The 25,662-nt window shown below is 39.8% G+C and overlaps 1 protein-coding gene across 6 annotated transcripts in view; it reads right to left on the reverse strand.

The window, feature by feature from the left end:
* SORCS1 (sortilin related VPS10 domain containing receptor 1) overlaps positions 1 to 25,662 on the reverse strand; it is a 588,824-nt gene that overhangs the window by 105,163 nt on the left and 457,999 nt on the right. For all 6 annotated transcript variants that reach the window (XM_019035469.4, XM_055354006.2, XM_055354007.2 and 3 more), the window contains exons 9-12: positions 20,405 to 20,584; positions 9,360 to 9,506; positions 788 to 890; positions 412 to 488 (exon numbers count right to left, since the gene is read on the reverse strand). In XM_019035469.4, the coding sequence (XP_018891014.4) occupies positions 412 to 488; positions 788 to 890; positions 9,360 to 9,506; positions 20,405 to 20,584 (507 nt within the window). The remainder of the gene's footprint in view (positions 1 to 411; positions 489 to 787; positions 891 to 9,359; positions 9,507 to 20,404; positions 20,585 to 25,662) is intronic.

The raw sequence follows: 25,662 nt of genomic DNA on the forward strand, positions 1-25,662 counted from the left end.
TTCTATATCTGCATTCCTTCCTATTCTGACTTCAAGGCAAGGGGAATTTATGGAGCCAACTCAGCATTAGATATGTAATCTACCTTTAAGGCTGCATATTCCCTATATGATAAACCCTTAGGAATTCTGGTTTTCATCTGTGGGAAAAATTTAGTCAGACTTAATTTGGTTTCATTGTGACTTATAAACACCCTTACATACAAGCTCTGAATAAGGAACATCTTTATTAAATGATAAAAAATCTGCTACACTCCAAGATTTAAGACTTTTATATAAAAAGGAAAAATAAACATATTCACAGTCATTAGGATTTATGTGTAGCACTGCTGAAAAAGTTCCCAGATTTGAACCAAGCTGGGCAATTTTTATGCTACTTAAACTTCAGCGATTTGACCCAGGGTATTTTCTTACCTGTCTCCAGGTGTTCCCTGCATCTGAAGAGACAAACATGCTGATGTCAGTGTCTGACAATTCAGAACCTATATTACCTAGAAAGAGAACGGTGCCATTAGTGAAAAGAACTTTCTGCAAAAGCAACAATGGACTATATTGGCAGGTGCATTGCCTGAGAAAGATTTTGACTGCAAGCATTCTGTCTGTGCAGGGGTTTTCTGCAGACTTGCTTCAGGGCCAATGGTTTAGGTGCCTTTCAAAACTATTTTTAGCTTGCTCATTAAGTTCCAAGTACAGATATCTAGCTTCTTAAAATAAACTTCCAAGTACAGATATCTAGCTTCTTATAATAAACACTATTTACCACAGCCAGCAAACCAGGCAAGCTTCTTACCTGATGCCACTATGATGCTTGGAGCTGTGTCCTTGCTGGCAATGATCCCTGATGTGTAGGGATTCTCAGAGACCTTCAGGTGAAGGTGTAGTGAGCAATAGGGCTGAAAAGAGAAATAATAAGTGCCACAAAATCACATAATCAAAATGGTCATTTGAAGCTCAGAATCAGATCATCCATCCATCTAACCAACCATCCCGTTTACCATACATCCATGCACCACTCCAACCACCCATTGTATCTATACCTACCCAACATCTTTCATCCCCCAAATATCTAGTGTCCACTAAGTGTAAAACAGCCTTCAAGTTAGTAAAGTAAACACCACCTTCATTTTAGGTATAATCTAATTTGGTCTTTGTCATTACAGAGCTTACAATTTATATAGAGGGCATGAGATCCTTCCATTTATTACCATAAAAAGAGAATCTTTTAACAGCCGTAAAAAATGAAGAGACAAAATAGTATGAGATTCTAGAAGGTGGAGAGACTATGCTGAACTTTGAATCATGAATGACTCCAAAAAGAAAACAATGCCTGAAGCAAAGATGGATAGGCTATGAAGAGTAGGTAGATGTTCAAGACGTTAAAGAATATTTCAAGCCTGAGTAACAGCAATAACAAAGAAAAAGAAGCAGAAAAGCTGAGCAGCACAGTATGTCGTCAGAAAAGACTGAAGAGGAGAAATGGGATATGAAGCCAGGAGAGAAGGTCAAGTCAAGCTGGGAGGATTTTGAAAAAGTAGGTTGGCATCTCTTAGTCATTCTCCATTTGAGACCTTGGTCTCAGTTGTATAGAAAAAGTATGTGAAATTATCCAAACACCCGCCAGACAACTGACCCAGTATCTCTACCAGGATATTATCAGAATCAGAATTATTCAATATAAAAGTCACACTTGTAGACAAAATGCACTAGTAGTAAAAATTTAAGTGAAAATGTAAGGGACTTGTTTGTGCAGAAACCTCATTCAAATTATCTGATTGAAATATCAACAGTTTTCAAGAAAAAAGGATAATAAATCTTATATGAATTTTGTTTAAAATAGTTCTTGTACTGAGTTGTCAAAAAATATAAGTTTGTGTTTGAACCCACATTTCTTTTCATATCTCAGGAAGATTACTTTCTAATCTTATCAACTTGAGTTTTTGGAATCACCAATGTATCTCTGTTATTACTTTTATTCTGCTCTGTAAGTTTCAGCCAGCAGACATTCAGACACCTACAGATACAATGATTAAATTTATATAGGATGGAGTAAATGACAAAGTGAAAATGAAACTCAGGAATAAAAACAGCCAGAATGCTGGTGAAATAAAACAGCAGATCACAATGGGATATTTTCTTTACTGCCAACAAAGTAAAACTCTCAAGGTGCACTAATAGTAACAAATGATTGGTTTTGCATAAAAATTTCATGTAAAGCTTTCAAAAAAAGGAGTTTTGACTTTATAATGTTCTATAGGACTAAAGAAGACAGCACCTATTAGAAGAAATATCAGGCCTAGACTCTTGGCTTTTATTTGTCCAAGAGGAAGATTAGAACAAATATAATTAAATGCTGTGGATGTTCCAGAAGAGCATAGTACAACACTCAGGTGATGTAAGACAGGGTAAACCAGGAGTACAAAACCAGTTTTCCATGAAAGTCTTCCTGATAACTGCAGCCTATCAGGCTCTCCTCTCCTCTAATCTACAACAATTTATTTCACTATGCACAATCTTGTATTATCTATTTCAGGTACATACAATTATATCTCTCTAAGAATATACTCTATAAATAAAGATAACTGATTAAGTACTGCTTTGCATCTTTTGTGAAACCTAGCATAGAATCTAAACAAGATAATAAATAGAAGCTTGCAATATCAAGTAATGCTTTTTTGTTGGGACATGAAAGATATCACTTTACTATTTTACTCAGAGCGATGCCAGGAGTATGTGGGCTGGATTATCAACCACATAATCTGAATAATGTTGTGAGCATCTGTATGGCATTCCAAGAGGTAGACTACTGCTTGCGGATTATCCCTAGATATACGAGCTTAACAGAGGACTTTCTGCACCACCAAACAGAGGAGGACATCCCTAGCCAGGAGAGCACCCAACTTGCAATCTTAAGCCAGTTGCTTGCCACTGCTGGAAGATTTTGAGTTATTTGCCACCTGACCTAAGGATTATTTGGTAAGAGGCAGTTGCCATTACAAAGGAAAGATGTCAGGCTGGGCATGGTGGCTCACGCCTGTAATCCCAGCACTTCGGGAGGCCAAGGTGGGTGGATCACTTGAGGTCAGGAGTTCGAGACCAACCTGGCCACATGGTGAAACCCTGTCTCTACTAAAAATACAAAAATTAGCTAGGCATGGTGGCGGTAACCTGTAGTCCCAGCTACTCGGGAGGCTGAGGCAGGAGAATCACTCGAACCCGGGAGGCGGAGGTTGCAGTTAACCAAGATCACATCACTGCACTCCAGCCTGGGTGACAGAGTGAGACTCCATCTCTAATACAAAACCAAAACCAAAACAAACAAACAAACAAAACAAAAAACAAGAACAAAGGAAAGAAGTCATTTTTCCATTGGCTACCTCAGCATGCCTCTGTTGCTATGGCTTTCAGAGGGCTGAGATACATTAATCTGAGAAAAAAAGACAGCAGTTCACTCAGTAACAGCAACATTAGAAAAGATCTTTTGGTGTACTTTTTTCTCTACTCTCACATTTGTAGTACTGGATTGCCCCCAGCTGGTATAAGGAAAATATTCTGTGGCTTTTCTTCTTTCATTTTCTTCAAGGAAGTAACATAGTCTACACAAATGTTTAAGGAAAAAACAGTGTGAAGTGATTCATCTTCACTTTTTTAACTTAAGCTGTTGTACTGACCAGTTTTGGACATTTGTCCAAGTTAAGTCATAAATAATTAATATAGTTTATATTAGTATATTTTATTATAATGCTTATCAAACCCCTCCAAGTTTCTGAAGGACACAGGACAAAGCTCTCCAGTCCTTATGCACATTTTGCCCAGGCTGGGGGCATATCATAGGCCCCTCTCTTCCTTTCTCTTGTCTTCTGCCTTCTTTTCTCTCATTAGCAAATATGTGCTGAGTACCTACATATGCTAATAGTCACAATAGTTATCTCCAAGTCAATAGAGTCAAAGCACAGCCTGTTCCAAAGGCAGTTCTCTATTTTCCTGACCTTTCCACATTAAGAAAATATAGAAATGTACACCCAAACCACCAATGCCAGAAGCTGACCTACAGAGGACAGAATGACCAGCACACATGCTTGGAAGCTGCCCTTTGCATCCTCACACATAGTCACAGGCCATGGCATATCATCAATTGGTAAATTCTAGGAGCAACTAGACTGTTAGTCTGTAATCTTTTCTGGGTCAGGTACAAAGTTTGGGGATCTGATGCAAACGAAAGACCAAGAAAAAGTGCACACAGACAAGTATACAGAGTTTTTCACTTAATTTCAGGGAGTCTGCAAACCCCTGAAACCCATAAGTGGACCTCTAGTTACTAGTTACCTTTCTTTGCCTGATTCTTTTAACCAATAAAATACTTTGGCTATTCCAAGTCTTCAATAAATGTCTGCTGAATTTAACTGATCCATTATTATTGTTTACTTCAAATATTTATCATTTATTCCTCTTGTCTAACTGAAACATTGTACCCTTTGACCAATATCTCCCTATTTCCCCCAACTTCTAGCCTCCAGCGACTACCATTCTGTCTCTGCTTCCATGAGTTTGATTGTTTTAGGTTCCACATAGAAGAGAGAAATGCAGACTTGGTCTTTTTGTACCTGGCTTATTTCACTTAGCATAATGTTCTCCAGCTGATCCATTAATTATCTACTGTGTTTCTAGCATTGTGGATCCCACTGGGGAATTACCATAAAATGGAAGACATTTCCCCACCATGTAATAAATCAACTTTAAAAGCTGTTATATTACTTAAGAATCAACCAGCTTCAAATCCCAATTCTTTCTCCTCAGCCTCTGTATCAACTGCCTTTAGATGCTATCTTCATGGTACCTTTATCTCCATGGTATCTAATCTGAATATTGTACTGAAAAGACAGATCAGAGCTTTTGTAAAGAACAAGCTCCCAAATAGTATCCCCAACACTCTCCCTCCCGAAATACATACGCATTTGTATAATTTCTTTCTTTGAGTTGGAACTCAAATTTATTACATCTTCAATAAAGAGTCAACGGCAAAGAGGAAGGAGGCCCCTGGATCAACTGGCTGGGTATGGAGAATTCAGCTCCAGCCCAAATCAGCAAAATATATAGAGTCACAGACAATGGAAGAAAGGTGAAGAACAGATTCTCCAATGGAAGAAAGGTGAAAAACAGATTCTCCTGGGGCAGCTGCCTGCTCAGCTCCAGTAGCAAACTGCCAGATAGGCCGGGCGCGGTGGCTCATGCCTGTAATCCCAGCACTTTGGGAAGCCAAGGTGGGCGGATCACGAGGTCAAGAGATCAAGACCATCCTGGCCAACCAACATGGTGAAACCCTGTCTCTACTAAAAATACAAAAATTAGCCGGGCATAGTGGCACACACCTGTAATCCCATCTACTCAGGAGGCCGAGGCAGGAGAATCACTTCAATCCAGGAGGCAGAGGTTGCAGTGAGCCGAGATCGCACCACTGCAGTCCAGCCTGGGTAACAGAGTGAGACTCAGTCTCAAAAAAACAGAAAAGAAAAGAAAACTGCCATATGAATCCACAAAGTCAGCGCCTCTTTCCATGAAACACTGTGCTTTCCCTAAGGGCCCAAGGATTTGTCACAGGCTCAGTTCAGCTCACATCTTGCCTCTTGGGAGCCCAATCCTGAGGCATTGGACGCAGGTGGACCATGACCTGTAATATTCTATCTAATTGTACAATGCAGTCTTCAGAGGAAAGAAATCCCAGCTGGGCCCTCCAGGCAATCAGTCTAAAAGTCCTAAAAATATAGCCCAAATTACCCTAGATGTTTTATTTCTATAGCATAGATTTTTACCAGGAACACTGCATTCGGGCTGCAATTCTGAACTTATTCCACATCTGTAACAGCCCTGCTGGAAAAATCTCTTTTCTAATCACTAGGCTGTGCTTTCAGTGACACTGTCACTTTCCAAGTACTCACAATCGAAATCACTTTTTATCTCATCTCTGCCACCAGCTCCCAAGCCTAAAGAAGGTTTTTAACAGTCTTCGTCTCCTGTAGCTCAAAGATTTTCTTTCCTATTTAGTGCCTTTGGCAGATTTTTGTAAAGTGATTTTGGTCTCTCCTCCCTGCTTCCCTTTGTCATTTTCCTCTTCTCACCTGCAGCCTGCTTTCTGAAGCTCAGGTTGAAATTACATTAAACAACAGGGTTAACTAAGAAGGAAGGCTGGAAAACAACTAAGAAGGAAGGCTGGAAAACTCCCGAGTTCCATACATCTGTGTCCCAATAATCCCTCTTTCTTCCATCTTAATGAGCTTCCTGCTTTTGTTAACTTTGGGTTCCACTTGAGCCCATGAGCTTCAGAAGGTAGACAATGTGACAAATCCTCCAGTGGACTCTCAGAGGGAATGAACGGCTTCCATTAAAATCCAAATGCGAAACTGTCACAGCACCTTTCGATGGAGTGCACACTCCCAACGTGGCACCCCTAATGTTGAGCCCCTACCACATGGGTTGAGCCCCTACCACATGGCAGGTATGATTCCTGGAGTTGATTCTTTGGAATGGTCAAAAACACAGGCACCGTCCCTAGGTTCATGAAGCCCACACTTCAGCAGGCAAGATGGACAAGAAAATTAAGTAGTACACCTGCTCATTTCAGATAACAATAAGGACCATGAAGAAAAAAAGAGTTAAGACAAATACAACTTTAGGGGATGCTCAAGAAAGTTCTCTAAAATTAAGATAATGAAGCAATGATCTGAAGGCCAAGAACAAGCCAGACAAAGAGAAGGGCATTTTAAGAGAAATAATAACAAATGCAAAGACCCTAAGACATACATGAACATGGTGAGTTCACAGTACGCAAAGAAACACCCCCTCCTCCACCCTGGCTTACATATAAGGAAGAAGGGGAGGAGGGAGAGGCTGGAGACCAGGGAGAACTACACAGGGGCCAGATCACATGGGGCCTCATCGGTCATGATAAAGTATTTTTATTTATTCTACATGTATTAGAAGCCATTAGAAGGTTTAAGGAAAGAAGGGATACGATCTGATTTTTCAAAAGTTCAAGTTGATAACATTTACAAACAATTTTAAAAAACAGCAATCTAATATATAGTAAAATAAAGTGGATCATTGGTTGTGCTGGGCTGAGTGTGTGGGTTCTAACTGCAAAGAGGCACAAAGGTATTTTTTAGGGCAATGGAAATGTTGTCTTGATTGTAGCAATGGTTATATCGGTATATACATCTGTCAAAATTCATTGAACTATACTCTTAAAATCGGTATATAAGTATATTTTACCTCAAAATAAAGTTGATTTTTTAAAAAAATGGTCCCATTGGCTGCTGTCTAGAGAAGTGATTGCCAAGTAAAAGTGGGAGGACCAGTTAGAAGCCTGCCACTGTGGATCAGGTGAGCAACAATGCTGGCTTGGATTAGGGCAGTCCCAGTGGTGATGGGGAAGTAAGCTGATACTACATTTATATTTTGGAAGTACAACAATAAGAGTTTCTGACACTGGGTTGGGGGTGAAGCAGGGAATACCTTGCTAAGTGCTTAAAAGCCATTTTTAATGGTTCATTTATGATGCCAGAGTCCCCAGGCAAGCCCATTTAGGTGACATGGTTAATTATCTCTCATAGGCATTTAATCTCCAAAGTGCGGAGTAGAGACCAGCTTAAGGAACTGGCATATCCCATGCATCTTTGGTTAAGAAGCACTACGCTCCAACTTGCTATAGCTGAACTAGGAAGGTGGCCCTGTTTTTTAAAATGCCACCAAACTGTGCCTTGCGTAGAGTAGGTATTCAATAAATAGCTGCTACATTTACTTGCTCTCTCACTGGCATTGTGCACTTACTACAACAACTGGCTTTTTCCTCCTGTAAGTTGCCAGTAATAAGGATAGAAGCTGAGTGGGAGGCTGAATTTTAGACTGCTTCCCTGATGCACAGTGACAACTGTGATATCCTCTGCAACTAATAAGGTCAAGCTATGGCTGCTGGCATCTTCTCAACTAGAAGGGTGACCCGCCTACAGCTGTGAGAGATGAACCTGCAAAGTGACTGTCCAGACTTTATGGGATGGAAGGAAGCAAGCTGAGTGCGGATAACATCAAAGTCAGAACCGCATGAAGAGTGTGAACAACTATATATGTGTAGTTCATACACACACAACCCCCTCCCCTACAAGCCCTTCTTACTCAGATGAAGTGGTCCTCCCTCTAGGCTTACACAATCAGCTGTCCTTTTTCTAAATGTAGACACAACTTCTGAAGTGTTTTACAGACATTGATAGTATTAATAATGTTTGCAATTTGCAATTTGCCTCTTCCTCACCTCCTTCTGCATTCACTCATTACTTATCTGTGTGTCAAAATTGGGGCAGGCATCAGAGCTACTAAGAGGAATAAGACGTGACCCTGCAATCTTACATTTATTAATCTAGACACATTCAAGTAGACAAGTAGACTGCAAACTCCTTGAAAGCAAGATTCATCTTTGATCCTCCTTTTGGATGCCATCATATATCAAATATATAAATAAATTCATACTAATCTATAAACTGCCCAAACGTAAGGCAACTAAAAGAAAGCCATACTTTAAAGTAGGGGTCAGCAAACCTTTGTAAAGGGCCAGATAATAAATATCAGGCTTTTTTTGTGATACAGATAATAAATACCTTGGCCTTTGTTCACCGAACAGTCTCTCTCGTGACTACTCAATTCTGCCTTTGTAGAGTGAAAGCAGCCATCAACAATACATGAATGAATAAGCATGACTGTGTTCCAATAAAACCCTATTTAGAAAAACAAGTGGTGGGCCATATTTTTCACACAGGCTATAGTTTGCCAACTTCAGTTTTACGGAATAAGACATAAATGAACAGAACATATTGTAAAGAATACCAATAAGGGTATAAATCAGTGGTTCTTACCTTTTTTGAGTCATAAACTCCTCTGAAAATATGATTAAACATCTCCACAGGAAAATACACCTACACGACTCTGCATTCAGTTCATCAACTCTACAGCTGAATTTATGTATCATTAGTTCTGTAACAGGTTACTCATGAGAAAATAGGTTGTTCAGTGTGTATCCTCACCAGGGATAGAAACTGTCATATTCTCCCTCAAACTACCATTTGAGGCCCTCATCAGAACTTGGGCGGGAACCAAGGATCCTGGAAGGGCACAAGAAATATGCCCATGTTCTCCCATCTCTTTGGCACATCACACTAGGCAGTGCTGTGAGTTTTCTACACCCTTTGCCTTCACGCCCTTCCCCACTCCCTTTTGTTCATCAACTGAGCAAAAGTCCCAGAACTATCCTCATCCTCTGTTACATATCCATTTCCATCCTTCTACTGTGTGAGGCATTCTGCTTCAATAGGAAGACTCACCAGCAAGCAGTGCACGGGGTCCCCCCTTAGATCCGTGTCCGGCGCCTGCAGCAAACGCCAGTCTCTGCCTTTGTTATATGTGATGAAAGTCTTCACTTGGTTGTCAATCTTCTTGTTAGCCAAGAACATTCCCTTTATCCCTGCTACCTGGGAAAAATTGACATGGCTGAAAAATACATCAATTTGAGAAGGGATATATTTGTTTACTTTTTAAAAAAAGAAGGCTGTCAAAGTCAGCTGAGAGCACTTGTCTTGGAGGAAAGAAAGGTTGACGATGGGGGAAGGAGGTGGCTCAAGGTATAATGACTTCCTAGGCTACTGGACAAACAACAACAGATTGGTGATCCTTATCATATGGGGGTCACAACAGGAGTTTGATAGGGGCTTCTTATTACCCCTAACATAGGCTGACAGGAGCCCGCAGTTGCCAAGAGATAAATTCTCATGGTTTCAGCTCTGTTGCTTGGTAAGTAATAATAAATAAATAGGGGCTACTTTTATTGTATGCTAGTGTAGCACCCAGAGTCTCAAATACTGGATCTCACTTAATCCTTAAAACACTCCTCTTTGGTATCGTTTATTCTATTTCACAGATGAAGAAAGCTCAGGCTCATCCAAACAAAGTGACTTGCCTAAGGTCACACTGCCCAAGGGCACACAGTAAGTATCAGACTCAAGATTATTAACCCACAACTCTGTGGCTTCACAGCTCATGCTCTTAATGCCTACCTCAATTATCAAGCTATCTGCAGGCTTGGGCAGTTGAAAGAGGCAGTTAAAGCTCCTGAACCAATTACTGTTGCTTTATTTCTATGTAAGATCTCTCTGTTAAGCCACGAGAATACACGGAACATAAGAGGACAGCTTTTAAATTTAAATAAATGGTGATTTCCCTAAATCATCAAATACTCCCTACTTTGTTTTTATAACGTGGTTGTTCTCAGCCTAAACAGATGCTATTAATTATTTTGGCTCTGAAAATATGATTGTCTCCTCCCTTCTATGTTAGGTAAGAAGTATGTCAAAATATTACAAAAGCAAATAATTGTGCATTATAATTTTCTTGTGTTTTGGAGTTTATCAAACACATTCATGCATATTTTACCCTGCTTGCAACTGTAACAGCTCAGGAGAACTGGAGGGCAGTGAGGAAAAGGACTGAAACATGTTGAGTAATGCATTCCAATGCTGCATGTACATTACTTCATTTAATACTCAGAATAACCGTGGAATAATTATCATTAGCCACATTTTGAGGATGAGGAAATAGACACTTTGACTTGGTGGCTTTCTGGAACACACCTAGGGAGTAAGTGAGCAGGCTAGCAAGCCTATTTGAACCTACTTAACTTGGGCCCTTTATAACACGAAAAATTTTTAAGCAGAATAGTGAAGCAATTAGCTGTCACCTCTCCAGACCTCGACAAACGCCAAGCACTATGTTCAGTATTTTATTTACAAAACCTCCAATACTCACTACAAACCTGCACCTGCAGCTTTTACCCCAATTCTACAGATAAAGAAACTGAGATCACAGAAAGTTGAGATTCACACCCAAATCTGCCTGACTTCCAACATTGTTTCAACAAATACAGCTTGAATTTGTCAATTCTAAGAGGTTGGGTTTCAATCGATAGAAGACACACATTTTGCCTTTGCTTTTGACAGTCAGACCTCATTAGTGTGTACCTGCTGATCTGGCATCTGGGATAATTTATAGTTGGGCCAAATTTGTGCTCTTTTGAAACAACAAGCATGTTAAACAACTAAATGGTATAAATGAGCTGCAGAGAGGAATACTTTGAACTATTATACTCAGGAAACAAGGTGCATTCTGGGCAATCAATAGCAGCCAGAACAACTTCTTGTGCATTGTCTAACCTCAACAAATGTGGAAGGCATAAACTCCAGGAGCACTCTACCTCACAACAGCAGTGTGTTAATTACAAATAATATTTAGTAATTCACTACACCAGCTCCGCAAGGGCTTCCCACCAGGGAATTCCATATTGGTTTTGCATATGTTCAAGAAGCTGTTACATACTCAAATATGAATAAACTGCCAGTTCTTTAAAAAATTAAATTACGTAAATCAGAATTTCACAAAGTCATACTGGTCTTTCCTCTATACCATTCCCAGAAATGACAAATGACCATGTCTTAGCCATTCAACACTCTAAAGGGTGACAATAAGTGCAGAAGGAATAAAAATGTTACCTATTCCAGTAGTTTCATTGCCCATTTTCCTTCCTGCCCTCTCCCTCTTCTGGCAAGGGTGCCAGCACAGGGTTATACATGTTTGGGAGCTGGTTCATTTGATTTGCAGAAGTGGCGACTTTATTGGCCCCCGACTGCTTGGCATTATCAAATGCCACTTGAGCAAAGAGCTGTGCTTTGTAATTCATCTCTGGCAGCTTGGCCTTCAGGTTTATCTTGAGGAATAAAAACTTGGCAAAGTAAAGGGAATGTGTATCGACAGGGGATAGAGCTGGAGAGGGTCTGCTTATTGCTTATTTTCCTCTTGCAACCAAGGCACTTTGTCCATTTAAGGTAGGGTTTTTTATTTTGCTGTTTTCTTTTGTTGCTTTGGCCTGGTCTGCAAATGTAGTCAGCCCTAGTCTTAGGTTTTTGTGCTATTCACTGTTCCTTTCACTCTGAGCTTGAGAAATCCGTCTTTCTGTGTGTCTCACGGAAACCCCTAGGCACGCACAAGCCACTTTCTTCCAGTACTCTATTCTAAGGTCTCATCCTACGTTTCTTGGACCCTTACCCTCTCACTGTAGGACTTTGGCTATCAAGGGGACTAATACCAAGCATTAGTGCCCCAAATGTGGAATGTGTGTGGGTGTACATGGGTGTACCTGTCTATGCATGTAGTATATGTCTCTCTTTGTGTGAGCGTAAGGTCTGAGGTTCCACTGAGGATGAGGGAGCATGTTTATGTTTCTAGATAACCTCTCTGTATCCATACTGCATGCATATTTACGGAATAGAGTGGAGCTAAGGGATGGGTAGGGTGCAGTAAAGTAATATTTCCTACGGAAGCCATGTCTTCCCATAGACACAGAATTTCTGATGACAAACCTCCCATGGGAATGGTACATCCCACTGTTGGAAGTCTGTCCTCCTTTGGGAAAAGAATTGTTGCCTTTAATGCCCTTCTGAATTCTGCATAAAGATCTTTAAGAATTCTAAGTGTGCTGGAATGCTACTTTAGTCCCTTTGCTTCTCCTACAGAGAAATTTGCTACCAGACATCTCAAAAGTAATAGTTATTTCTTATTATTTAATACCATATAAGTCAAGATATCATTTTAATTACACTAAATATGAAGTGTTATAGCTCAAACCTTAAGCCTAACACAAAGTACATCTGTGCATTTCCTGTTGCCAACATGATGGTCTCAGAACACTTCCTTCCCTTCTCTTATCTGACTCTCTTTGTTCTCAAAGGCCACCCCCAACTCCCTGAGAAAGCCTCCTGATGTGCCTCTACCTATTCATCCTTAAAGATTCAGCTCATAAACCTTTTCCAAAAACCAGAATCTCTTTTCATCCTGATTATCCCAACACTTCTTCTCTGTTCTTCAATTTGTCTCTCATACAGATGGTATCTGTATCTTGGCTGTCAAGAACTGTGGGATCTTCCTAGGGGACTCAATATTCCCGTAAACATCTCTAGTACTCCTTATACTGTTTATCATAAATTAATTCCTATTTGGTCATCCCCTGTGACCTCTCACATTATGGTCTCCTACTCTAATACAACCTTCGGATTGTCATTCACTCCACCAAACTGCTCTTTAAAATTAATAACAGTAAAGTAACTTTATACAAAGAACCCTGTTTGTTTGTTTGAAACAGGGTCTCTCTCTCTCTGGCACCTAAGCTGGAGAGCAGTGGTGTGCCCACAGCTCACTGCAGCCACGACCTCCTGGGCTCAAGCGATCCTCCCACCTCAGCCTTCCAAGTAGCTGAGACTACAGTTGCACGCCACTATGCCCAGCTAATTTTGGGTTTTTTTGTTTGTTTGTTTTGTTTTGTTTTTGGTAGAGACAGGGTTTTGTCACATTGCCCAGGCTGGTCTCAAACTCCTGGGCTCAAGCAAGCCACCTGCCTTGGCCTCCCAAAGTGCTGGGATTGCAGGTGTGAGCCACAGCGCCAGCCTGTTTTTGTTCCTACTGAGATAGGTAGTAAGAGTTCTGCATTAGAAGGTACAACACCCAAGCCTCTGGTAACCACGACTGGGGAGAAGATGCGAGGAGGAGAAATGGGGAATGACTACTACTGGTTGTGGAGCGTCTGTACTGGACAATGAAAATGACCTAAAATTGTGGTGGTGGCTGTGCAGCTCCGTGAACACACTAGAAACCATTGGATTTTACATTTTAAGTGGGCAAACTGTATGATATGTGACTTACATCTTAATAAAGCTGTTTTAAAGGAAAGACATAACAATCCAAATTTATTGATTATTAAATTTCAGGTACCAGAGGTTGAATATCCCTAATCCAGAAATCCAAAATGCTCTAAAACTTGGAATGTTTTAAGCACTGACAATGATGCTGTAAGTGAAACATTCTACACCTAATCATATGTGATGGGTCACAGTCAAAACACAATCAAAACTCTAAAGAAAAGAAAAATATTTAAGGTGATGAATAATCTCAAGTATACTAATATGTTATTTACTAATTATATAAATGTATTAAATTATTATATATACCCTGAAAATGTGTGCCTATTATGTACCAATAAAAAAAAAATAAATTTCTAGAATACAGAAAAACTGTGTCATGCACAAAATTATTAAACATATTGTTTAAAATTACCTTCAGGCTATGTGATAAGGTATATATGAAACATAAATTAACCCTGTGTGTACACTTGGGTCCCAGTTCCAATATATCTCATTATATATACGCAAATATTGCAAAATCCAAAAACGTCTAAAATCTGAAACCCTACTGGTCCCAAGCATTTCAGATAAGGTATACTCAACCTGTACATGAAAGGCTTTGCAAACATGAACTTATGAATCTCTGTATGCTTTAGAATTCATATTATCCTTATTTTACAGAAGAGAAAACTGAAATTCAGATGTGGCTAATCACTTGCCTAAGGTCATCCCACTGGAGGATCTTAGATCTGGACTCCAAGTCAGTCTGTCTAACTACAGAGTCTACACCCTTAGGCCTGTGGCTGTACTGTCTCTTCAAACTTCTCTCTCATCCTAGAGTGGCCTGAGAGAAATATCGTTATCAGAATGTTCTACTCAAAGAAATTGTATTTTATTCAGTCGTTAGTACATTTACTCTAGTCATTCAATAAATATTTTCTGAGCATCTACTACGTATCATATGATCTTCTAGGCACTTGCAGATATAATACGTAGAAGATCTCAACAACTATCTTTTTTGAGAGTTAGAATGTGCTAGGTGCTGGGAATTCCTACTTCTTTGGTGACTTAAAGAAAAAAACACAGGTATCTCCCTTGCTTTTTAGGTTTACTTTCTGGATGGTTCTGTCCTGTTCTTACGGGAATCAGTCTTCCCATAAATATCTCTAGTACTTCTTATGCTGTTTATTATAAATCAATTCAAAGGAACTTACATATTTGTGTAAGAAAACCTTTTGTAAGTTCCACGCAGAGGCTAAGTTGGGAAGACTCCTGTGCAAGAGTTTTTGCTTATTTCTGCCTTTAATGCTGACTAAAAGATGAATACTACCTACCACCCTCTCAGTCTCAGACTTAAATTACAAATCCTAAGTGCCAAAATTTCAAAAAAAAATTAAAAAGATGAAACAACTGTGGCAAGAAAGAGAACATATTCATGGCCACAATTTCTTTGGGCTTTGTGGATGGGATATTTTTCTCGACAGGACAACAGGAAGGATAAACATGAGGCCGGGGTGCCTTCACAATCAGGGAACCCGTTGGCCAAGAAAACCCTAAATGTTCTTTCCTTCTCTGTTGCCTCAACCAAAGAGCACTCTCCTCCTCAAACAGCACTCTCCTCCTCAAGAGACAGTAGCCTGAAATAATAGTACATTCTTTTATTATTATTATTTTTTCTTTTTTGAGGAGGAGTCTTGCTCTGTCGCCCAGGCTGGCACCATCTCGGCTCACTGCAACCTCCACCTCACGGGTTCAAGTGATTCTCCTGCCTCAGCCTCCCAAGTAGCTGGGACTTCACCACACCCAGCTAATTTCTGTATTTTTTAGTAGAGATGGTTTCGCCATGTTGGCCAGGCTGGTCATAAACACTTACCCTCTGGTGATTCTTCTGCCTCTGCCTCCTAAAGTGCTGGGATTACAAGCATGAGCCACTGCACCAGGCCAATAGTACATTCAATATCCTGTAATAAATGTATCTTCAATAGGAGAGCATTTTTCTTCCCTACCTCCTAACCTAGATTGTAAGAGGCAGTCTTGCTCCAAGAAATCAAGATGTATGCTATATTATCATAACCATTGAGTTTTCTCTTTTAAAGAGAGGGTACTCATAATGTACAGAAGACACTGTGTGTAACAGAACATGCCCTGGTCACTGGCTGTCCTTCATGACACCCACCAGGGCTCACTCATGCATGCACACATTCTTGTGTATTCTGAATTTGTCAGCCAGGTGGCTTCACTCCCAACACAACCCTTTGCACTCAGCTGGGGTGAACTGTCATTGTCTATTAAGCCAAAGTGCTCTTCATCATCATTAATTAATATTCACTTCCCAAAGGAGAGAAGGTACCATCCAAATCTGTCAGGCTCCCTCTCATCATCCACACTACACAAAGCCATCAGGCATCACTCTTCTCACAGACACTCAGCACATTTTTTTTTGCTCTGGCCACCATCAGACATGCAGCCTGATGCACTGCATGACGCACACGATGCTCTGGACCATTCATTCTATTCAGGTGTGATGGAGTTTTAGGACACTTGTTTCCAGGCTTTTCTTACACAAATACATCCACCCGACAAGACTGTGAGCCATGTGTAAATATAGCCTGAACTTAGCTTTACTAAGGACTTGGTACTAAAGGTGCTGCATAGATAGGTCTCGGGCAATCAAACTTCTGATTCTCTTTACATTGACTTTTCCCCAGATCATTTTCTTCTTCCAGTCTTCTGTTTTCCACTGGTATGCAAAGTCTAACCCTATTTACCCTGCCCTTCTATGTTCTTCAGTCTTAATGCTATCACTCTTCCACAACCAAATACAAGCCCAGATGCTGATCCTTCAGGGAAAATGTGACAGTCTATAGTTGAGAGTTTGCACACTCTAGGGTTTAGGTCCTAACTCTGCCACTTACCAACCTTGCGGTCTTGCAAAAGTTGCTGTATTCTCTCTGCCTCCATTTACTTATATTTGAAGTGAAAGTGACAACAGTCCCTACCTCATAATGTATGTACTGAATGGGACAGTTATTGAAGGTTCTTTACACCATGCCTGGCACAAAGTGGCCCAAAATATTAGCCATTATTAATGATATCAATTAATGATATTAATGATATCAACAAAATTCATTTCTAGTATTTTTGCTCTGAGGCCAACTTTCCTGGCTCTCATTTCTTGGCTCTGTTGAATGGAGTCCAATTGACACTGATGGAAAATTCTGATATTTCAATAACTAAACCACACAAGCTGTACCCTCAACACTTTGTCTCCAGCATTTCTCTCTCTCATTCCACACACACACATAGTTCTAGGGTAGAGAACACAGAATCTGTAGCCAGGTTCCAATGTATTTGCAAACAAAATGCTTAATTTTAATGAGCACAGTGCTTCCTTCTGCATTTTTTAGAAAGACCCGTCAGCAATGCACATCCTTGATACACAGATCCATCTACATGTTTATACATTATACAGATCACCTCTGCTAAAATAGCCTGAAGAGCTCACAAATGCAGGAATAGCACATAATTGGCATGAAGAAGCAAACAAACAAAGAACAAAGGCCATCCTCTTCAGTCACCCCAAATGTGAGCAGACATGCACTCCATGTATGCTATCTCTGTAACCCCCACCTCATGTGTTGCTCATCTTTGTTCCTTAGCAATTCATTTATGGATTTTCTTACTTCTCATTTATCTCTAAACTCTCATCATTCATTGCAATTCTACTGGGAAATTCATGCTGGATGGCTTTCAGCTTCCTGCTAGCCAGAACAATCAGATTTAAGGGAACATTTGTGCCAGGCTCCGTGTCAGCCAATATTCTTTCTATCTAGGTAATCAGCAGATACGGCACTGCCGTTCTGATCACATCAATTTCAATTCAAGTTGCTGTGAACTGTCAGGCTAATAAAACAAAGACTCCTCTCTCCCAGCCCCAGGATGCAGAGCACCTTTACATAATACAGTCACACCACTGCTCAAAATGATGATAATAAGAGCCAGCAGTTTCCCCACAGATAGTCAACTGCAAGAGAGGCACAAAGGGGAAACACAAGATTAACAAAGCAATGTTTGGCATGTCCAGAGGTCGCCTTGTTTCCTCTTTTCATTCCATACCTGTTACCGATGTTCGAATTCAGAAAACTAGTCATGAAAATAGCTGCAAATAACAAGACATTGCAAAGTCATTCCTGTCTAAATTTGTCATTTTTTCATCATCAAGGGACCAATTAAAATTGTTTTTATTTCTGGCAGGAAACAAAATTTATCCAGAGAATCAATTCCATGTTGACTCAAAAAGAGGGAAGAGGATAATCAGGAAGGGGAAAATGGAACCTGAAAGTCAGAATATGTTTTTGGGAGACTAAGGATAGAACGAGGGCTAGGAAAGAAAACTGGGGATTAAGCTTGGGCAGTTGCTTTGACTCCATGCCAGTGGATGCTCAGAGCAAGAATCCTTCCATTTTAAGTGTTCAGTCAAGTCAAGAAAATGCATGGCATTTCAACAAAACATACTTCAAGTTAAAATGTTTATAATCTATTTACAAATGAAAAGAGAAACGTGGTAATTTACACTTGTTTATAAGAAGACAACTACTTGGTATAGGCCATAATCCCAGCACTTTGGGAGGCCGAGGCGGGCGGATCACAAGGTCAGGAGTTCGAGATCAGCCTGGCCAATATGGTGAAACTCCGTCTCTACTAAAAATACAGAAATTAGCCGGGCATGGCGGTGGGAGTCCCAGCTACTCGGGAGGCTGAGGAAGGAGAATAGCTTGAACCCAGGAGGCGGAGGTTGCAGTGAACCAAGATCGCGCCACTGCACTCCAGCCTGGGTGACAGAGTGAGACTCCATCTCAAAAAAATAAATAAATAAATAAAAGACAACTACTTGGTATAAAGAATGTCACACGGCTGCACTAATTTCAGTATGGGAAGATGTAGCAATCCAAAATAATATAAATGTTTTGGGCATTTACACAATGCAGGTAGATGTTAAGGCTATGAGAGTAGAACACTGTAGTGGTTCTTGAACACATTGGAACATAATATTAATGATGCTATCTATAAATTGTTGAGCATTATTGTATTTTAAGCCCTGTGCTCCATGCTTTGAAAGGATTAACTCATTTAATCTTCAGAAAAATCACATCTAGTAGGTTTCATGTTTATCTCCATATTTTAAGCAAGGAAACTGTGGCTCAGAAATTACTGGATTTGTCTCAAGAATACATACAAGTGGCATCGCTAGGATTTAAGCACAGGCAACCTAAATCCAAAATCTGTACTCTAAATTAAATTTTATTCAACATGAAGATGAAACTAAATCATCACAATATGTAAATTTCTTCTAGAATACAGTTTGAGGCTGTCATACATGATACTGTATTTATCTGAAACATGGGTAGGAGAAGAAGTGGAAAAACTTATGAAAGTATGAAAAAGTTTGCAGTGCATTTTTCTAAACATATACACATAAACTAGACCCTATGCTAGTCTGCCATAATTTCTATTACAAATACCTGGGCTCTAAATTTGGCATACAGTTTACTAATATGCTTTTATACATACACAGAAGTTTAGATACTAGAAGAAAATCACTAAGAACCTCTGAAGGAGAAGGAAGATAGAACACATTGAAAGGAATTACAATGATAGGTTAAAATTTCTTAAGTGAAATTAGTTTCTTTCATACTTGATATACCCTTACTTCTTAGACAAACAATCTCTTGACTCACTGCTCTTGTTCTCAACTAAATGACAGTATCATTATGACTGTACATATCTGAATCCATTTTAGATTTTTTTCAGCTAGAATATAGATATATTGTTACACTTCCCAAATTCTGACTGTTTTCAAATGGCTTATTATAACCTATTATAAATCTTTCATAGCGCATGATAAGAGTGACGAATGGCTAAAATCCATGCCAAAGCAGCAGTTTTCTTTCTAGCTAACTGTGCCTTCAATGGCAATTAAAGCATTGGTATTTATCATGAAAGCCAACCAATCCAACATACATGATTTTCTTTTGAATCTTGGCCATTTTGAGAAACAAAGACTCTGCTAAGCTCTGTTCTTGTTGCTGTAGTTGTTTATTTTATTTTTCTGGATTTAGGAGACAAGCACCTGTTAATCTTGTCTCATTCTCTGGCCCTGTGAGAAAAAGGCCATTAGCCAAGGGAGCTTATTTAACCAGAAAGGTCTTCAAGTCCAAATGGAGTGTCTTCTGCTGGATGCAGGAGACCTTATCCCTTCATTCTTTCTTCTGAGAGACAAGGGAGTGCATCCACCATCCCTTTACTCACGGCCCTGTCTGCTTTTCAGAACTATGTCCAAACATCACAGGCAGACCACTCTCATCAAACCCTGTAATTGACTGCCTCCCCAGACATTCCGCAAGTCCACTAAGCCTTCACGTCCTATAGAGTTTGTCAAAAAAGAATCCCTCCCAGAATCCCCCAGAGATCTTCCGTGGATTGCAAATTAACTAATAAAAATGTGCTGCAAATCTTTCCATCTCCCAAGAGAAATGAGGCCACATAAGGAACTGTATTAAAATGACCAGGAAAAGAGTCCATGCGGGGCTTCCATCAGCCAGCTGGGCACTGCTGTGGCTTAGGACCACATATGCCTCGTGACATACCTCATAGAGGTCGATCATGATGTTGCCCTCAGGGCCTCTGCTGCTCTGGACATTCTCCAAGGCCAGGGTGAAGTAGACACCACGTGTGTCTGAGATGTAGAGGTTGTACGTGTCATTCTGGTTCCATTCCTGGACCGCTGCAAACACCTGGTTCTCATCGGTGCTGATAACATGCATGTCCTGTGAAAAGACACAAGGTCGTGAAGAGGGAAAAAGAGTTTTATACGTTAACCTGGCAGGCATCCAAAGAGTGTGGAATCAAATGAGGAATACCAGAATGAGCACTTTAATGGAAGATAGTTTCCTTTTGCATATACGAGAAATAATAATTAGTTAAGCGTTAATCATATATTTCCTTTGTCACTTGTGGGGTTAGGCAATAAGGTCATGAGAAAATAGGATGGAGGGATGTTTGATAGACCAGTTTTAATTGCCTCATTACATAATTTGAAAAATGGTTTCTTAAATATATATGATTCGGAGAATCAAGCATCCTGATATTTTTGCCAAGCACAAATATGATACTTGCTCAGAAGGCATATATGGGGTAGATATGAGGAAAAGCTGGAGGAACAGAGAGAAAATAGACAAACCCTGCATCTCTCAGCATGGCTCATGGACCAGCAGCAAGGACATCACCTGGAAGCTTATTAAACATATAGAACCTTGGGCCTCACCTGGTGAATCAAAATGTGCATTTAATAAGATTGCTAAAAAATTATCATGCGTATTAAAGTTTGAAAAGCACTGCCCAAAGGTTCAGCAACCCCCAGCCAGTCTCCTCTACCCTCAGCCCTAAGAAAACGTTCACCAGAGAAACCCAAAGTACTAACCCTCATGTTAGTGTGTTCAAAGACTTAGCTGCTTATCAAAATCTAAACTGAGAGGTTCTGCAGGAATCCTCCAGTGAAAAAGGGTAAAAGATAGCCTGCATAACTGATGATGTTTTCAGAGCCTGTTTGTCCTGGAAGATAGAATTAAAGCAAAGGTAGCGCGGAGGCAGTGAACAAATGCCCCTGGGGTGGGAATTTCAAATTCTTTTTCCCCCATTCATAACTCTATAGAGAAGTAAAATGGAAGCTACCACAGTCCAAAGCTTGCTGACTCAGACCAAGGCCTGCTTTCTTCTTTACGGGATGTCTGTTCATATGCTCTAGCCTGCATTTTACCCTTTGCCCAAGATAGTAGACATAAAACAACTTCCAAAAACCAAAAAAATTAAAGCTAAGTAACCAAAACAAACAAACGAAAACAAAGATTGCATATAACCACAAAGGTAGAAGAACAACGTAGAACAATTCTTGTTTTCGGCATCACTTAGTACTCCAATCTTTCCAGATGCACCATGCTCTATTTTTGAAAAGCTTTAGGAAATCTGACAATCTTCCTGTTAACAACTCCAGTGCGGGGAAATTCTACCTAACTACTAACCTAAATTTCTCATTGTCATATATGCCCATGTTCTCAATCAAGCAGCATTTCAGCTCTGACTCTGCTCTAGACGTGTAGGAACAAGACTCCCTATCCTCTTTACCGTTTATCACAGTAAACTCGTGATCCCACAGGGAGAAGTCCATATCCAAAGGGCTTTATATTCCTCACCTCTACTCACGTTCCATATGACATACTCAAGTTTGGTAACATTTTTGTATAAAGAACCCCAAGTGGATACGTCAAAAAATGAATCCTGCCCATTAATTTAATGTGTGCTTCTATCTGTTGAATGTCTATTTACATTTCTCCTGGTAATTATTGCTCTCTCTAGGTATCTGCAGGGGGATTGGTTCCACAATTGCCCTCAGATACCAAAATCCACAGAAGCTCATGTTCCTTATATAAAGTGGTGTAATATTTGCATGTAACCTACGCACATCCTCCTGTACACTTCAGATCATCTCTGGATTACTTACAATACCTAATACAATGTAAAGGCTATGTAAATAGTTGTACCATTTATTTAATTTGTATTACTTTGTATTTTTTTTTAATATTTTCAATCTGATGCAGAACCTGAGGAGACACAGGTCCAAGTGTATGGATTGATGTTTTTTGAAAAACAGCCTCATCCCTCTCAGATATATTTCTATATTAAATCTAAACTTTTTCCTACTTTCTTCTACCAGCAGCACAAGAAATGAGCTTTTAGAACTGGCTTTCAGAATATTCCATTTCTCTGGCAACAGCAACTGAATAGGTGATGGGCAGGTGGCCCACATAAAGTCAATATGACATGTTTCTGGAATGACTGCGGAGTTATTAGGGAGAGACAAAATTAGTATCTCACTATTGGTTTTTAAGCAGCAAGAATAAAAAAGAAAATTTCAGATCTGCTGGAGACATATCTTGGAGGTAAAGGATGAAACCAATCCTGATGAAAACAGGCTCAGCGGATGGAGAGAGATGGCCCAATCCTGTGACATTTTTTGGTCCCTAAATGTGGACATTTAAGAAACTCATCCCACCGCCAGACTTTTCAGTTAAAGAAGACAGTCTAGTAAAGTGGCTGAAGAATGGACTTCGGAGTAAAACTAGTTGAGTTCAAATCTTGGCTCTATAACTTAGCCATGTGAGTGAAACTCTGTGTCTCACATATTCAATCTGCAAAATAGAGACAAGGATAATAGGTCCCCCATGGAGTGGTGAGGATGAAATCAGTTAATCAGTGTTAAGCACTCCTAATAGTGCCTGGCACTTAGCATATGCTCTAGGTATGTTAGCTACTCTCAGTTAAGTGAGCCCTTACATCCCTTTTGTTGATTGATCTAGGTTCATGTGACCTTTCTGTTTATCGCAAATACTCAAGTCCTAACTATATACACGACAAGAAGGGGTTCACCCAAGTGTTTTTGTTGTTATTGTTTAAAATAAAATTTGAAATTCTTTGAACCAGGAGAAGCTATACCCAAGTGTTTGGTTTCTTTCTAATGGAGAGACTTGTCTGTGGAAATTAGCTCCAGAGCTGTTCCTGCTTTGACAACCAAACCTCCCACGGCTCCCCATCCTATAGGGTAAAGACCTAAATCCTTACCTTGGTCTTGAGAAGCATCAAACAACTATTCCCAATTCATCTTCCCTTCTTTGTCAGTAAGATGCAGCATCATCCCTGAAGCCAAGTTAAAATATCTCAACAATAACCTGACCCCCGCATAGCTAATTCCCACTTCTGTGATTTACAATGAATCTCTGCACTGGTGAACCTCTGAGTTTCTCACAATAGACATTTAATTAAATAATCCTAGGCTGGAAGAGTAAAGTGCATCACCTATACCTGCCACTTCTCCCAAGACTTTATTTTGTAGATTCGGATAGGAAAACACAGACGCATCAAATATTGTGGTCTACGTCACTTAGAGAACTAATCACACAATGATAACAGATTAAAATGGCCAACTCTAGATATGAGCTGAGTTCCAATCCTTCCTTTGTTTCATGTAATTATGTTGTACAGCCATTTTCAAATGATATTGGTCTTAAATAGTTTAATTGAAAAGTTTAAAATATTTATATATCATCTTTCTTTTTTCTCCTTCCCTAAATCCTGTTTCTATTGGGAGAAATGGGCTTTTTCTCCCAATGTGGCACTTTATGTTGAATGCTTTAACCGAATCACAGAATTTGAGAGCAAGGTGTGATCTTACAGATTTTGTATTGAAGCATTTTCTAAAGTCTGCTCCGTAGGACAACAATGTTGTTAGGATTTTAGCAGACTTGAAAAGGAGGAAGGGATCCATTGGTAAAACATATTAATTAATGGTGAATTAAAGAGCTTTCTTGCTCATTGGATGTTCTAAACCTTCAACACACCAGTGAGCTACTGCTACTCTCTAGGCAAGAAACACAGAATGAAGTTTATTCCTTTTTTCAGACATATTTGACCGCACAACCAAATTCTCAGGAAGGATTACTAAGGACATTTTATTCTAAGTAACACATATGAGAAAATATTATTGTGAATCTAAGCTCCTTATTTAAAAAAAAATAAAGAAAAGAGACATTGACAAACCAGCCCAAGGTTTCAAAGCAAGTTAGTGACAGATCTGGGTCCCTAATCCAGGTCTCCTGCTGCAAATCAAGCAGCCTTCACATCACCTGCATCCTGGTCCACATCGATCTTCCACCACGGAGACAACTAGATCCATACTAATAATAATATTACCTTGCTTTTATAGAGTATCTGTCCTCCAAAATGCTCAAAGCACTTTTGTACGTATTGCCTCATTTATCTCACTTGAGTAGCTCAGAATGGGTTTCCAGCAAGTTAAAGGAAGGAAAACTCACTACATTCCCCTGTCTGGAGGGCCACATGCTCTTAATGGCAACGGCAATATTAAAATCTCCCTACCCACTGTCATTCTTTACTATTAGTAAATATTTTTTTGAGCACAGCTCAGGGTGACTATGATCTTTCAGGAGCTGATACAATGGTAGTGGGTGATTAAAGAAAATTGAGCATGAAAGTGCTAGTTTGTCTCGATTCCTTTGGTCGGCATGAAGCTTTGTTCATTTCCAGTTGCACCAGCCCTGACAGACCATGAAATATATGCACCTCTGTCACAGATCATTCCACCCAAGCTGGGGTTTCTTTTTGAGGGTATAATGGGATTGTAATAAAGAATCTCATTGCCTTAAATAGTAAACATCCACCTGGACCAAATAATACATTCATTTGCTGTACTAGCCCCTATTTTTTCTGGGAACAAGCTAAATTAATCACTGCATTCTACCCTCAGAACCCAGATAAGACTGAGTAATGGAACATGCTCTTCTGGGAGAACAGGAGGAAGAAGACAGATGCAAATTTGGGTTCAAAGTAAAACTTTTTCCTTCCATATTGGCTAGGTGCCACTGGGGGCAACTGTCAGCAGTGATCTGTGTGATGGCTATGAACAAGCAATGCAAAGTATCTGTTTCCCCAACCCCCAGTAACGAGTCTACAAACATTTCTTTGATTTTAAACTATGATTTCTGCAGCTCCTTAAGTCAATGGGATTTTCTTCTTAATGCCCCTGACAGTATATGGAATTTTGATGGGGTGATGATGCTATGTTTTAATAACAGAAGCTATTAATTTACTAAGAAAGTATAATATAAAAAAGTACTCCCTTGAGAGTCAGGAGACTTGAGTTCTAGCCTCAATTATGCTACATATAGCATTTGATTTCCACCAAAACTTATGTCACTTAAAGAGTTTATTCCCAGCCAGGCGCAGTGGCTCACACCTGTAATCCCAACACTTTGGGGGGCCAAGGCAGGCGGAT

This window comes from Gorilla gorilla, chromosome 8 (genome assembly GCF_029281585.2).
Source record: "Gorilla gorilla gorilla isolate KB3781 chromosome 8, NHGRI_mGorGor1-v2.1_pri, whole genome shotgun sequence".
NCBI classification, from domain to species: Eukaryota; Metazoa; Chordata; class Mammalia; order Primates; family Hominidae; genus Gorilla; species Gorilla gorilla.